This window comes from Eleutherodactylus coqui, chromosome 8 (genome assembly GCF_035609145.1).
Source record: "Eleutherodactylus coqui strain aEleCoq1 chromosome 8, aEleCoq1.hap1, whole genome shotgun sequence".
In the NCBI taxonomy this organism is placed as follows: domain Eukaryota; kingdom Metazoa; phylum Chordata; class Amphibia; order Anura; family Eleutherodactylidae; genus Eleutherodactylus; species Eleutherodactylus coqui.
Window position 1 is genome coordinate 135334161 of NC_089844.1, and position 16291 is coordinate 135350451.

The window sequence follows — 16291 nt, forward strand, 5'->3', positions numbered from 1 at the left end:
GCATGTTTGCTGTGGAAATGCTGCAGACTCTGCAATGCAGGGGAGATAATCTGCCTTTAAGGTTGTGTTCGCACAGCAGAACGGGACGCAGATTTGATACAGAATCTGCGCTGATTGGGTCAAAGAAATGTAATGGGAATCCCCTCTGTAGTCCATATGATGTGGAGTTAAAATATACGTCACGAACTTCAAAGATCTGGTATGTGACTTATTGAGGCGGACTAGTCCCTGCATGAGGAATCTTGGCATCTCCCCACGGCGCGCAGTGCTTTTTAAAAATCTCCTGCTTTTCCACGGATCCACAGCACGTCCGCAGTGTCAGCTGTGGGCGTGCCGCAGACTGGATGGCTTTTATTGACTTCAATGGAAGCCGTCCCTGCGGGATCCGCAGAAAACTGGAACAACTGCAGAAAAATAACATCCGCAAGTATTTAAATACATGCAGATGCCCAATGATAGTCTATGGGCATATTGAACTGCGGATTATCGGCACGGGTGACCCACGCGAATTCCGCAATTCAATTTTGCTCGTGGCCATGAAGCCTTAGAGCCCCTCTACATGGACGTATACGACCAGAGGGAATTAAATAAGTGTATCCAGATGTGCATATTTTATGCGCGTAACACATCAATTGGGCTTTTTTGCATTCTTGAAAAACACAGTAAATGCAGATGCAACGCGGGCATAAAAAAAGGACAATATGTGCCAAAAACGCACATATGAAGTGAGAGCGGTGCATTTTTCACAGATCAAAATTGCATCTGCCAGTGTGAATACGCCTGTAAGTACTGCAGTCCATCAGAGCCGCCATGCTGACACACCCTAGGGGCTTTAGTGATAAGAGAAAAGTCAATGGAATGACACACGTTTGGCTCTATCATAGCAAGCTCCAAAAAAGAAGGCAACGTGCATGGTCTGCATACAACAAGAGTTGCTGGGACTTGCAGTACTACACATCTTCTCTCCCAGCCAGCACTCCGGCGCCTAAACTACCATCTACAAGACGCTTCCGGCACGCCCACCATGTCAATCATATCTTCTTAAACCAATCACATAAAGCGTTACAGAAACGGCTGACTATACAAATTCAAAACGTTCATCTATTGGTTAGACCAGCCAGCCAATCCCAAATCTCTTCCTCTCGCCATTGACATCATTAAACTCTGCCCTCTATGCCCATAACTCCCAGCGCTACTCGGCGTTGTAGCCGGTGATTGGCCAGTCTACGTCAAAGCTCCTCCTCTCCAGGATAGAGGACCAATGAGTGCGTTTGTTTGGGTTGTGAGGGGCGTGGCGTGTTTTGGCAGGCTGGCTTGGCGCGGGTTGTTGTCAGATGCGGATTCGGGCTTGGGAGAGGAAGGTCGGCACCAGGATCCAAAGGAGCACGGGATCAGGCCCTGTGGATGGCACCGGGCTCACGCACAGCTGGATATACACTGGCATCTATTGGGGCATCGGTCGCTACTTGTTTGGCATAGGCCGCGGGTTTGGGCTGCTCTTGGTGAGGAACGCAGCGAGCCGCGTCAGGCCCTCCCAGCCTTCTTCATGTATAAGGTAAGGAGCATCTGACACCCTCGGTCCTCAGTCCTACACAGTGCATAGGCTATATGACTGCTGTGGAACTACAACTCCCAGCAGCCACTTTAATTTGCAGATCATGTTCTGATAAGATGTTTCTAAATCTGCTATTATGCATTGCACAAGGTGTTTATCCTCGATGCCACTATATGGATGATATCAATCCTATAATGCACTAGCCATGCTGGTCACCAGTGCATGCTGGGAGTTGTAGTACTCCAATGTTTGTATGAATGAATGGGAGCCCAGATTCTAGTACTGCTCCAGCTGTGATAGTGACAAGCGTTACCAGCAGACTAAGTGCTCCTTCATGTCAAGCACATCTGGATGGTCCTTGTTGGAAATGACAGTCATGTGACCACTTATTGATACATTGTTGCTATTCTCATCTCTAACCAGCGATCACACCCATCATCCACTGAACGCACCGAATGCCATCATCACAAGTGCGTTATGTAGAAAGATGAAAGGGGCTGATAGCAGAGAGCAGCTGCTGTCCTACATGTCTCCTGTCTTTCCCTCATTTTAATAAGCTGCTTATAGTGATATTAGATTTGCATGTATATATCTGCAGCTTTCAGTAATACCCCATGTGTATATCTGCAGCTAGTCTGTATATGATACATCCTTTATAGGTCCCCCTTGTACAGCCTTCATGAGCTCCATTGCTACTCAGTACCTTGCACGGTGGCATTCTCTTGCATCATTGTTTAGACTGCACCCTAGCCTTGGAATTATCGTTAATCAATAGTGATAGGTTACTGTATATAAGTGATACATAGTGCCGTGATCTATTGTATAAAGTCATATATTATGTGTAGTGATACATTGTATAGGTGATATCTGCAGTGATACATTGTATAGGTGATATTGATACATTGAATAGGTGCAGTGATACTTTGATGTTTACTACATTGCAAAATGTGCTGTGATACATTATATAAGTGATACATTGTATAAGTGATGCCTGGCATGGGTGATATATTGGGCAGTGATACATTACACAGGTGATATATTGTGCATTGATACCTTGTAGAAGTGGCAGATTGTGCTTTTGTGTAGGTGATACATTGTAGCTCTGGATAGAAATCTCCATGTTATTATATAAGGTTTTATGCTTTTGGGTTAATTGCAGGGTTAGTTGTAGTTTGTGTTGTGACTATTAGGCAACTACAGCTCTCACTATTCTCTGTCCCATCAGGCTGGGAGTTGTAGTTCCTCAGCTGCTCTCCACCCACAGCTTGCACTGAAATGTGTATTATTAGTCCAATAATCCATCGTTCACAATAAGTGTGTATATAGCTATGTATATGAGAGGGTAACCCTCCCCCCAATATACCCCCAGCAGCCCCCCAGCTTGTGCTGATGATCAGTGTGTTTATCTCCCCTGGATCTGCGTCCATCTTGTCTGATGCCCATAAATGCTGCTAAACCAGTTTTATTCCTAAACCCTCTGCTGCCTGCATTGCTTCCCCCCAGTATTCATGCACTCAGGAGTCTTCATGATCTGGGGGGCAATTGACTTTATTTTTTGGGGAGTGTTAAGTTTAGCAAAAATAAATTTCAAATACTGCTCAAGCTGATGACGTAGCAAAGCAAAGTTCAGCTCCAACAACGCCCCATGAGGTGCCCTCACTTTGGCAGCGTCTCGTTTAAATTCCTTACACCCGATAGGAGAAGTAAAACATGCATCTGAAAGGGGAGAATCTCAGCTTTCATTTCCCCCCGGTCCCGAGTTTGTACGGGATGGCGATCTCCAGTTATGGGGTGTTGAAGAAGGGGTCCCCTCCGCGCCTGGCTGCAGCATTTGGTGGAATCTCCAGCCCCAAGAGCAGCAGCAGGCAGAAAGAGACGAGGCGCAGGAGGCGAGAGCGCACAGCAACCTCTGCCGAGAAACATGAGCGATCCCGGGCGGCCCGAGGCTCGGAAGACCCCGGATCCATGGTGAGGAGGAAGAGGAGCCCTCGGGGGTGCCGGGGACCCCGGACTGGGTAGGGATCGGCCGCCCCAGACCACTTTTAGGAGGCTGAGTACTGGGCGAGCGCGGCGGCGGCTGCTGCTGATCATCATGTCGGGTTCTCTTGTGCTCAACAACAAAACCAAGCCCGCTGTCCGCCGTCTGCCGCTGGCTGCAGCCTGCCCCGGACCCCGGCACCCGAGCCCACCACCTCCCCTGCCCTCGGACGGGCACTGTGCCCCTTCCCCGACACTGGCCAGGGGCATCCAGCCCGGGCTGTGCAGTCGGGACAGTGGAAGAGGATTTGTCACTAACAATGGCGGCCATGTTGTTCAGGATCTCTCTCTGTCTCTCTCTTCTCTCCACAACTTATTTCTTTGGCTGGGGGTTTGGAGGTTTTGGGGGGCACTGTCCCCCCTTTAAGCTGTACCCTCTGGAGAGAGAAGAGTTAAAAAAACCTTTTATAAAGGGTTCATGCCCAGAGTAAACATGGGCATGGATTATACACAGGGTACAACAAGCCATGAGCCTTCAGAGCCACCAGCGCTGCGTCTGGGGCTGCCAACCATCGCACGCCAACGCCGAGACCCGATGGGAATTTTAAAAAATATATATACGGTAAATTTTTTTTATTGACCGCTATTCGCGGCGATAAATTAGCGAAAGGCGTATTTTGGTAAACGGGAGTGGACGGTCAGAGTAGAGGAGACAGTACACAACATGGTAATCGCTTGTTTGGTGGAAGCGATGGCGACTTATCTCGCGGGGTCGAGCTGAACCTTTTTTTTTGGAGAGTATGGAAATGAAAAAATGTATATATTTTTAACATTTTTAGTATTTTATTTATTTTTAAATTTTTCTTTTTTTTTTAATGGTCGTTAACGTTTAACCCTATCATTCCCGGAGGGCAGTACTTACGGTGAAGGGTTTTGCGGACGCCTTAAAGGATAGGAGCTCCCTTATAAAATCCCCAACCCCACACGAAATACATTTTTTTAATATATTTTTTTTCTTTTAAATTTTATAAATTTTTCCCCTTATTTTAGGATGACAGTGAAGCTGAAGAGTGGAGAAGAAAGGAAGCCGGATACGAGGGTACCAGAGACTGAAGAAGAGGAGGAAGCGACGGCAGCAGCGGCGGCGGTGGTGGTAGCCACAGAGGAGGTAGAAGATAAACCCAAGGCAGAAGGGAATCTACTGATCTCGGAGCCCCCCAATAAGGAACCTTCAGAGGCAGCGACCCCTGAGCAGCCCTCCAAGGTCCAGCAGGATCAGCACCACTTCTTGAGGTCCTGCGTCCGACCGCACAGTAAGAGGCAGAGGAAGGATTCCGGCAGCAATGGATGGGCGCCCAGTGCCAAAAGCAAAGGTATTCCGGCAAAATTCGTGCACCCCTTCGTTGGTATTTTGGGGTGCACCCTGATAAGTCTATGTTCTCTGTCCCAGTGTAGGTGATTTGTAGTATTTTTGACCTACTTAAATAATTGTTGCTTCCCAGTCGCCTGGCTCCGTGCCAGCTCATTATAAAGGGGTGTTAATAACTCGCACACAATTTTTTTTGGCCTTTTTATAGGTGTTGCGCAATTCATTTTCCCCGAGGAAGTGAACGCAGTTCCAATTACTTTATGTGTAATTAATTTCTGTAGTATAAGCATGCATTATTACACGTAAGAGGGCGGTGGGCAGTAGACACTATTTTGCCAGGCTGGACATGGGTCATGTTGGCATCGTTTTCAGTAACAACGAGGTGTTCGTAATCATCCGAGGACGCGATGCAGGGGTCTAGCAATAGACGTCGTAAATGTGCCGTAAGTAAAACGCCTTGCCAAACCGCCAATCGCTAGCAGCTGAATCATGCCCCCCCCATTACAGCGCCACCTATAGGTAGAAGATATGTTTCAAGTCTTTCATTTTATATTACAGTTTTTGTTAAAATTGGCTCAAAAACAAAAAGATTAATGTGAAATATTTAAAAAAAAAAAATTTTTAAATTTGCAACAGACGCAAATGTGCACGTAACCTTCGGGTCGAGTGCTCAAAATATAATGTCCATGTGGAATCTGCTGCTATCATTTTTATGGTCGTTGTCCATTCGAGGTGTCTTTTAATTGGTCATCGCTGTTCAGTGAGTGGGAAGCAAGTGCCGGATTAGCAGATGTCGGATTACAGGAATTTCTCCCCAGAAGCCATCATTAAAGGCCATTTTAGATTGAATTTTTTTTTCCCCTTTTTTGTACGCTAATCGTTCCAACAAGCGAAAGTGAATGATAATCATTTGGTCTAAAAGCGCGCAAATGACGAATAATAGTCGTTCGCTTTTTTTTCGTCATTCATTTTATGCAGGAATAACAATCATCGTTAGCTTGTTGACTTATCGTTCAGTTTAAATAATGCCCCTTTAGTAGAGACCTCGGCCCTTTCATGATTGGAGCTTCCCTGTATGGCAATTAGGTATGTGATCCCACAGGGCAGCATAAAAATCAAGTTTTCTGTGGTTCAGTTTGTGTGACTACATATTAGAATTGGAAACTCAAGTGACTTCCTACGATGTCTGATCATCGGTGCTAGACCAGCCGGGTCAGGATGTCACTGCCAACTGCGTGGGGTTTTGAGAGTATACAGAGAATGACGTGATTGAGGAAAAACATCCGGCAAGAAGGGATCCTGCGGACATAAACAATTTGTTTACAAAAGGGGTCAGAAGAGGATGTCAAGAATCATTCTCGTGAACAGGCAGTGCACAGTCAAGCATATTGCAGCCATATACAACGTTGGTGCTCCAACTAATGTTTCTGAATGCACAACTCATCGTTCCTTAGCACAGATGGGCTATAACAGCAGACGGCCAGTTCCAGCGCCATTATGTCTAGGAGAAACAGAAAGGCGAGACTCCAGGGGAAAAAAAAAGAGCACAAAAAATTGTATCACTGAGCAGTAGAACAGCATCACCTGGTCAGATGAATCCAGAGATCTGTTGCACCGTGCTGATGGGAGGTCAGAATTTGGCACAAGCAGCATGAATCGATGACCCCTTCCTGTCAGCTGGTCAGAATATGTCAGCACCTCTGTCTAATCTACAAGAAGCTTCCTGTCCGCAGGGGCCGATATTTCTGCAGAACAATTCACCTAGTGGAATCTATGCCACAACAAATTGCTGCAGTCTTGAAGGCCAGTAGAGGTCCGACACACTATTAGATGGGGGGTCTAACAAAGTCGCCATTCAGTGTATGTGTGTGCGATAAGTAGAATTATCAGCTTATGTACTGCGGTGTAAAGTAATGTGAAACTGTGTTATCAGAGCTCCTTCCTCACCGAGATAATTACCAGTTAGGTGAGTCTCTGTCTATTCTCTAGCTGTGAATCATGGCCCCATATCGCGCTCCCCACCATGTGAATTCCCTGCGGATCAAGGCGTTTTATGTCATAACAGCCACGCATCACTTCAGGGAAGCAGCAATCCTCCGTGGTGCAGAATTGCGGAATTTCTCCCATTGTTTTCAATGGAAGAGCTTGCATCGCGCGTACCTAGCACGTAGTGTGATGCTGCCGCCGGCCCCACTGAAAACAATGGGCACTGTGATGTGAGAGCACGCAGCCAGATATGACAAGCCGCGGTTTTGTTTCCTGCATCGCGGTGCCATGAGGGAAAACATCGCTCATGTGTATGACTCCATTCAAAAGAATGGGGTTCATATTGATGCGTCTCGCAATGCCCAAATCTTATGCCATTTTCTCGCCTGTGTGAAGGCGGCCTTATGGAGATGGTCATCCATGCTGTAGATTTACTAGATCATCAATCATTCATGTAGCATTATGGGTTAGTGTCGGGTGGAAATACCCCTCTATGGGGTGTCAGAGGAGAACGCGATGATTTAGGACAATTCACACAGGGATATTTTCTGCCCATATTCATATATTTTACTGATTGAGTATGGGCAGCACACGGACCCATTTGATTAATTTGGCGTATTCTGACATGCATGATTTTTGCGGAGCGATGTCGCATGTGTTTAAAAGAAGAAAAAAAATCACAGCATCTGCTATTTTCCTCTATTGAAGTCTATGGATGCGTTTTAAAAAGGCAGTGAACACAATTTGGCACCCATGCTCACTGCGGGTGTTTTCTTTGTTTTTATGGGATGTGACAAATCTAACATCTCTTTAAGGCCTCATGTCCACGGGCAAAAGAAGAATTAGGATCTGCAGCGGATTTTAACTCTTCTCCTGCCCGCGGATCCGCATCCCATAGGGATGCATTGACCACCCGCGGGTAGATAAATACCCGCGGATGGTCAATAAAAGTGTTTTAAAAAAAAAAGGAGCATGAAAAAATCTGGACCATGCTCCATTTTCGTGCGGGTCTCCCGCGGGGACGGCTCCTGCAGGCTTCTATTGATATGGAAGCCGTCCGGATCCGCAGGAGACCAAAATCGGAATTTACTCACTTGCTCCGGATCTTCCCTTCGCCGCGGCTTCATCTTCTCTCCGTCGTGGCCGGATCTTTTTGCTTCGGGCCGGCGCATGCGCGGGGCACGCAACCGACGTGCCCTGCGCATCTGCCGGGCCGAAGAAAGAAGATCCGGCTGCGACAGAGAGAAGATGAAGCCGCTGGAAAGGGAAGATCCGGAACGGGCGAGAGGTGAGTTAATTCTTATTTTTATGCCTCATGTCCGCGGGGCAGGAGGGACCCGCTACGGATTCTCCAAGGAGAATCCGTAGCGGGCCTGATTTTCCCCGTGGACATGAGGCCTAAGCCTTCTTCTTTTTTTCTCGTGTGCATTATAAATGACACACGGATGCAGCACCCTGTGGTATAAAAAAATTTAAAATCACACATATACACACACTGTGAAAATATAGCGTGTGTGTGCGTGCGTGCGTGCGTGCGTGCGTGCGTGCGTGCGCGTGTGTGCGTGTGCGCGTGCGCGTGTTTTTTTGTTTTTTTTGTTTTTTTTTTAATGGACTAAAATTGCATACACCAGTGTGAATAAGCCCAGCTAATTAATAGTGATGTCACCAGTAAAGTAGCATCTTCTTACTTTAATCCTTAAAACGGTGGCTGGTTTTCTTAGTGTCCACCAATCTCATAAAGACACAAATTCTGGGCTATGACAAGCTAAAAATTTCACGTTTAAAGGAAAATAATACAAAACAATGAAACGCGTTGAAACGGGTAACTTTTTTTGGAGAGTCTTGAATAGTTTCTGTGTTGTTGAGTGCTGACGCACCCCGCCTGTGATGACACAACACTGTCTTGTACACTCCTTATCTTACATCACGTTACAGCAGGTTGGTAGCTTCCTCAGTATGATGAAAGTCTCCAGGACTCGGCCTATTCTTAAGAGCTCTGTGTAAAGTTTTGAGACCTCATTCTAAAACTGGGTTGTCCAGATGGTGCAGCCATTTTAAAATGTCCGCTCCTTTGTTACCCCGGAGTAGGCGGTTTCAGAGGGGTCTGGCAGCCACTAATCTCACTCGCCCTACGGTAATAGCATGATGGCTTGGCGGCTCAATGATTGTGTAGCTACTGTATGTATATGGGCAGGTTTAGGGCTCGTTTGCATAATCGTCTGAGTTTCAGTTCAGAACTTTTGTTGCCGATTTCCGTTAACCCCCCCCCCCCCCCCCCCAAAAAAAAAACAAGCGTAATAAAGCAGTGCAATTTCGTCTTGTCAAATCTTCTAAAATGCCGGCCAGAAACGGAACCGACCCTATTATAGTCAATGGAGTCTGTTCAATGCAGTTTGGCTCCGTCCTATAACCGTTCCATGTGTCTAGGGTTTCCCAGAAGGAGCAGGAGAACTAAACCCTCTGGCGCAAATGTGAACGAGCCCTTACTTATCTAGGCCCTACGAGCCCGTCAAAGGTTCTTGTCTTCACTGCGGCATCATGATTTGTTTTTTGCGAGTCCCGCCAATCGTCTAATGTGAATGGATGGGGTTTTCTCGACTTGACAGTAGATGTTGGGGAAGATAAGGATCGGATAGTCGTTGTTAGAAGTGTCTGGTAGAGGCAGTAAAGGCCCGTTTACATGGGACGAGCTGTCCGGCAAACGATGCCCAGCAGCTTATCCCAGTGATGCTCGCCCCTCTGCTGTTACACAGGAGCGAGTATCGCAGGCATCGCTTACAGCGCTGCCAGCATGGAGGTGTAGCGGGCCTGGGAGCGTTCTCTCGCCCACCTCCAGTCTTAGTAAGCAGTCGGTGGTTCAAAAGTGACCGACTGCTGTTTACCCTGAATGCCTTCTTGCGGAAATTTGAATGATTCCGAACGACAATCGTCCCGTGTTAAAGGGCCAAACCTCCGACTGCCTTGATTTTCTCAAATTCTACCCCTTCGTATATGACTCATGTTTAAGTGATACATTTACTGTATTAAAATGGTAACCTCAAGCTTTTATGCGCCATCATGATAAAACAGTCAGGCTATTTAGACAGGACATAACATATAATTCTTGGCGTACAATTTTCTATTGCTGCTTCCACATCCTAGCTATCAGTGGTTTTGATAAATGGGGGCTTGGATGAATAGAACATATATTTATAGGGCATTTCAAAACTTAACTAAATTCTTAGAAAAGGAAATATACAACAAATTCTGTATTTAATACCACTTTATAATACATATATTTTTTTTTAGCTGGAGTCTGTAAGTTCTACTGACGGCACAGCCCTGCGCGGCGGCTTTTTCCTCTCACTACATACAGAAGATGTTTCAGCATTCACGTGTAGAATGGGGAGATAGCTGTTGGCCAAGCATGTCACCTGACCGCTGTCTAATGTGTGGGGTAGTCTAAGGCCCGATTCACACGAGCGTATGGGCTTGAGCATGGGTGTAGCGTTTTTGCGGAACGAACAATGCTTTTTTTGCGTGCACATTGGCGTATTTTACTCAATTTATTACACCCAGCAAACAAAGACGCACTGATTGAAATGGCTAATTAGTCTAATGAGTTCCAGATGAGTTCTTTTTCCAGCGTTCTTATGCAGCTTATCACGCATCTCCTAGCGTATCGCGCACCCCTGTTGACTTCTATGTGGACTTTTTGTGTGCAAATGCACAATAAAATAGAGCCTGCTGCATTTTTTTCATGCGCTACTGAAAAGGGAAAATACGCCCATCAATGAGTTATACTCTCTGCATATTGCACGCGTAAATACGCCCATGTGAATGTGGACTGAGGGTGCTTTCATACTGCATTTCGCGGTTTCCTTCAGAAGTATATATCGGAAACGTTTCCGGACGTACACCCCTGATGTACGCCGCTGTATGGGCATTCAGTAGCATATTTCGCCTATAGGCTGCCATTTGGAAGAAAATATACTGCGACAAACTTTATATCTTGGCACGGACCCTTTAACAAAAGGAAAATCCTTTAATAAAAGGCAATCTTTGCCTCTAAAAACTGCATCAAATTCCGTATCTTTCTGCTGTGGTTTTGGCGCGGATCCGCATGTGGAATTAGCCCTATCAATTGAAAAAATCTGTGTGTGGAATTGTGATGCAGGAAACCACGTTTTCATGAGGTTCTGCATTCATATTTTTACTATTGACAGAGCAAGTTCCGCATGTAGATCTGTGCTAAAAACTGGTGCGTTTTTCATATGTAGCGGTTGCTGGGTGAGCGCTGCTCTGGGCGCTGCAGTGAGGGGCAGCTGATTGTAAGGTGAGCCCGCAAACACTGCTGCAGATTTTGACTCCTTGGTTTGTTTTTTTTTTAATGCTTTCTGCTACGTGTGAATGTACCCTTAAGGCCCTTTTACACGAAACGAATCGTTCAAATGAGCGAAAATGAACCGTAGTCGTTCAGTGTAAGCGTAGCCAACAATGAATGATAACTCATTCGCTTTTCGTTCATTTTCCGCAGACATGAAAAACATCGCTGGCTCGTTAACTAATCGGTTTAAATACCGATCGTTCCGTCGTTCGCATTCCCTTAGGGCTCATGTCCACGGGCACACATGGATTCCCAGTGCAGAATCTCGCAGCGGTTTCCAGATGTGCCCATAGTCATGGGGCCATAAATGACATTTTCTCACCTGTCCGGACGCGGCACGAGTCTCCTCCATCGTGGCCGGATCTTCTTTCTTCTGCACGGAGGATGCGTCCAGGCACGCCAGCACTGTGCTTTTATTTTTTTAAATCTGCTTTCCTGTGGACCCACGGCACGGCCACGGTGTCATCTTTGGCCATGCCGCGGATCGGACGGCATCCATTGACTTCATTGAAAGCCGTCCATGCAGGAAACTGCAGAAAATGGAGCATGCTGCGATTTTTATCCTGCGCGTGTGATCCACACACGAGGATAAAATGACATCTGCAGGTAATTTATTACCTGTGGATGCCCAATGAATGTTTATATTAAACTGCGGATCATCCGCGCGGATTCCACAATTCACTTTTGCCCGTGGACATTAGGCCTTATGCAGCGAACGCGAATGGCTGAACGACTTCTTGTTTGAACGAGACAAATCTGTATCTGACGTCGTTTGCTCATTCAAGCAATGAATCGGCAGGACTAAGCGAGCCCTTGGGGTGTGTTCACACGAGGTTGTGTTGTGGATGTTCTGGATATTGATGTTGATCCTCCGCAGACTTCATACCATTGATTGTAAGTGTGAAGTCTGCTGGGGAGCCGCGTCAAAATCCACGCCAATATGGTGCCGAAAATCTGCACTAAATCTGCTACATGTGAATATGCCCTAAGGGTCCTTATGTAGATCATTCGATTTATCGTTTGAACGTGCAAGTGTCGCCACCGCTAGCTCGTCCGCTCGGGCAGCCGGTGTATAATATAGCAGTATAATATATAACAACCAATCACAGCGCAGCTTTCATATTATCTCAGCAGTATAATAAATAACAACCAATCACAGTGCAGCTTTCATGTTACCCCAGCAGTATAAGGGCTTAGTCACACAGACGCATCGGTGCCCGTGTTACTGCAGGAAGGAGACGGCCGCACTTCAGGACGGACGTCTCCCTGCAGCGCTGGAGGAAAGAACATGTGACCGGCTTCATTGCCGGTCATGTGTTCTTCAGCGCAGCAGAGAGACGTCTGTCTTGAAGTGCGGCCGTCTTCTTCCTGCAGTAAGAGCACAGTCACACGGGCGCATCGGCGCCTGTGTGACTAAGCCCTAATATATAACAACCAATCACAGCGCAGCTTTCATGTTACCTCACCAGTATCATTTATAGCAACCAATCACAGCGCAGCTTTCGTTTTACTTCAGCACTGTGAGGAATGAAAGCTACTGGGGGCGACAAAGGCCCTTGTTGTTTTAGACCGTTCCATAACTCTCCCACTATCTCTGTCCGCCCCTCACACCTCTCATCGAAGTGGACTGTATCTGTAACGCCAAATGCCACCGCCAAACGGGCATGTGACCTGCTGCGCCGCAGTCATGTACTCCCTTGAACAGCGCATGTTTACTGCTGGCGAATACTGGCGAACGGGTTTAGAATGCGTCTGTTGAAGGACGTGTGCCGACAAATCCTGTATCCACTAACTGCTGGAAAACAATGGGGGGGAATTAACCCTTTGCAATCCAATTTTGGATTCAGGGTTTCCTAAGAGGCATTCTCTTTCTGCCATTATACAATGGCGCCGTCTGCTGGCTAGAGCCAGTACGGCAGTATGTGACATGCCGTAGAGGCCCCCAACAACAGAGCGGCCAGTAACCTACAGTAAGAATACCCTGCCGGACATCTTCCGACATCAGAGCTGTACAGCCTTCAATCAGAATGTCTTCAGACGTCAGACAGTGGATTGGAAAGGGTTAAGGGAAGGTTATTTTCAGGAAGATGGCGCAGCGTGCCGCACATCTATTGTGAGCGGGCAAAACGGAAAGTTTATTTTGATGACCGATTACTTAAAAAAAAAAAAACATGGTCGCTCGGATCCCCAGACCCGACGCCACCGGACCTCTCCTTGTGGGGTTTACTGCTGTAGGGCCGTGTATACAATAGAGGGCTGCAGACAATTGTCATCCGCGCAGACGTGAAGTGGCAGGAGGTCGCCACCGCTACCACGTCGCAGCAGCAGTTGTCTGCATGTTGGTGAAGACTCGCATACAAAAGTGCTTGGACGCAGGAGGCGCCATTTTCAGCACATGCTCAAGGTGAATACAGATCGGTTTTCATAGGGAAGCGGACGGAGATGACCCAGTTCTTGCGGAATATTCGGGATTATCCTGTAATTCAGGCCGGATTTGCATTGGACATGGAGGCCGTGTCTTCAGCAGGTGTCATGTCTGCATTCCGGAGGAGTGGATGTGATGGCGGCACATGAGCGATGTAGTACTTACACAGTTGGGGCTGTGAGTGGCACGTTGTGAGGAGGTGGTTGCGGGGCTGATTGCGAGCGCTCACGACGTTGGATTTCAGTCTAAAAATACTCCCTGACTTCATTCTGCAGTCCCTCCTGTTCTGCTCTGGTACAAGTTAATAGCACACGTGGGAGATGTCCTCCTGGCGCAGTCGTCGCGTGCAGTCATGTACACCCATCGACTTGTTGATGTGCTACAACATACGTGTAAAAATATTGTGCTGTTGTGGGAAGGAGGCTGTAAAGAAGTTTTCCTTTTTAGGGTGACTACCCACTACAGTTTTTGTTTTTTTTCACTGCGAAATTTGCTGCGTTTTTTTTTCCTGCAGGGGTCTATGGGACTTGTAATGTTAAAATCGCGATTGTGCAAAATCGCAATTTACCGCGAAATCGCGATTTTTAACATTACAAGTTTCATAGACCCCTGCAGAAAAAAAAACGCTGCGAATTTCGCAGTGAAAAAAAAAATGGAGTGGGTAGTCACCCTTATACAAATAAAGTTTGGACGTTTGTATATTAACCCCTTAGTGACTGCCAGAGCGCCTTTTTACTGACCTCGCTAATGGGCTTTAAACCTGCACATACATCTCTTAGCTGACGACGGACAGCCAGGCTGCTGCTCTAACAGAGAAACCTCAGATCCTGGCATTTAACCACTTGCATGCCATATAATCAATAGCAGCTGCAGCATGTAAGCGGATGACAGGGGGAAGGGGCTCTTTCTGGCACTCATCAGTATGATTGCAAGGTACCAATTGGTTCCTATGGCAGCCACAAGCCTGACAAAGGCCTCAATGTCTGCCATGTAAGTCTGCTTACTATGCACCACCTCTTGCAGGCTGACGGGCCTGTATACCCTACATAGGTTGAGTAGAACGCACTACATTATTATTGCAGTGTACTATTCTAGTGATCGAACAATCGCATCTTCTAAAAAGAAAAGTTTGAAAAAATTCAGTAAAAGTTCTACAAGACATTATATGGGCCCCAGAGTGCTGCCATGAAAAAATACAAGTTGTCCCAAACAGAAAGAAACAAGCCGTCATACGGCTATGTCAATGAGTTATGGCTCTTGCAATGCAACAATGAAAATCGCCTGGTCCGTAAGGCAAGCTTTAGGCCTCATGTCCACTTGAAAAATACAAAACGCGCAGAATCTGCCGCGGATTCCGTGCGGATTTGCTTTAAATGGCATTTTTTGCATGCAGATATCCGCACACATTGCTATCAATGTGATAGCAATGTTGCCGATCCGCGCGGAATCCGCGGCAGAATGGAGCATGCCGCGTTTTTCTCCCGCACGTGAAAAACGCAATTCTTTTAAAATGCCATCCACGGGTGCAAAAATCAGTTTAATGGACCCGCGGATGACCAATGATTCCCTATGGGCGAAATCCGCTACGGAATCAGCAATTCCATTTAGCTAGTGGACATGAGGCCTAAGGCTCGTCACCAATGCTGCGTTTAAACGGAACAAGTATCGTTCACAAAATCAAAAGTGAACGATAATCATTTGGTTTAATCGTGACCGAACGAGAATCGCCTTGTCTGAAAGGGGCATAAGGGGTTAAAAAAATCTAACCTATATATTTTATCAATTTTCTGTTTGCTGTGGGTGAATGGAAACTTGCCATGTTTATATACGAGTTCAGTGCATTTGCATAAATTCTAATAATTGCTTTTGCTTTCAGCACTGGACAGTGCCACCCCATCCTCACCGAGCTGCTCCACCGGATTGGCGCCCAGTACCGCAAAAGCATCGGGCCGTAACGTCACTTCATCTACTGCAGAGAAGGATGAGGGTAATAAGAAGAAGGTGCGGAGGCAGTGGGAGTCTTGGAGCACAGAAGACAAGAACACATTCTTCGAGGCTCTCTATGAAGTGAGTGCAGGTTCGGTAGGGTTTAGAGTTAAGCACTGATTCCATCACTCCTTAAATTTGTCTTTTTCTTTGCAAATAACTGAAGAATAAGCTGATATTTTACGTTGCTTGCTCTAAAAAGAGAACGTCATCTCTGTTAGTGTTGTCAGAGGGGCGCCCTATATGAGTACATTAAATTCCCAAAACGACTATGTTTCCCCAAAAATAAGACACTGCCTTATATTAATTTTTGTCTCAAAAGAGGCACAGCGTTTTATTTTCGGTGGGGTGTCTAATAATACTTACCTAGCAGCCAGTGTTTGGGTCCCTCGCGCTGGTCTGTCGCTGCTGCAGGCTTCTGTGTCCAGCGGCACGCCGACAGAGCAGTTCTTCCTGGCAGCGGGGCTTGAATACTCCGCCTCCAGCAAGCTAATGCTCTGATTGGTTAATCGAGCGCCACGTCAGCCAATTAACCAATCACTGCCATTGATTGAATGGCTGTGATTGGATAATCAAGCGCCAGCTTTCATTGGCTGACGCAGAACTGCTCTATTAGCATGCAGGAGG

At 46.7% G+C, this 16291-nt stretch overlaps 1 protein-coding gene across 3 annotated transcripts in view; it reads left to right on the forward strand.

The window, feature by feature from the left end:
• The first annotated feature begins 1331 nt into the window (after positions 1–1331).
• CRAMP1 (cramped chromatin regulator homolog 1) overlaps positions 1332–16291 on the forward strand; it is a 66980-nt gene continuing 52020 nt past the window's right edge. The window contains exons 1-3 of one of the 3 annotated variants that reach the window (XM_066576474.1): positions 1332–1555; positions 4583–4905; positions 15555–15745. In XM_066576474.1, the coding sequence (XP_066432571.1) occupies positions 1335–1555; positions 4583–4905; positions 15555–15745 (735 nt within the window). In that variant the 5' untranslated portion in view covers positions 1332–1334. Of the gene's footprint in view, positions 1556–3427; positions 3571–4582; positions 4906–15554; positions 15746–16291 lie in introns of those variants that run through there. The other 2 variants (XM_066576476.1, XM_066576475.1) reach the window with 2 other exon arrangements.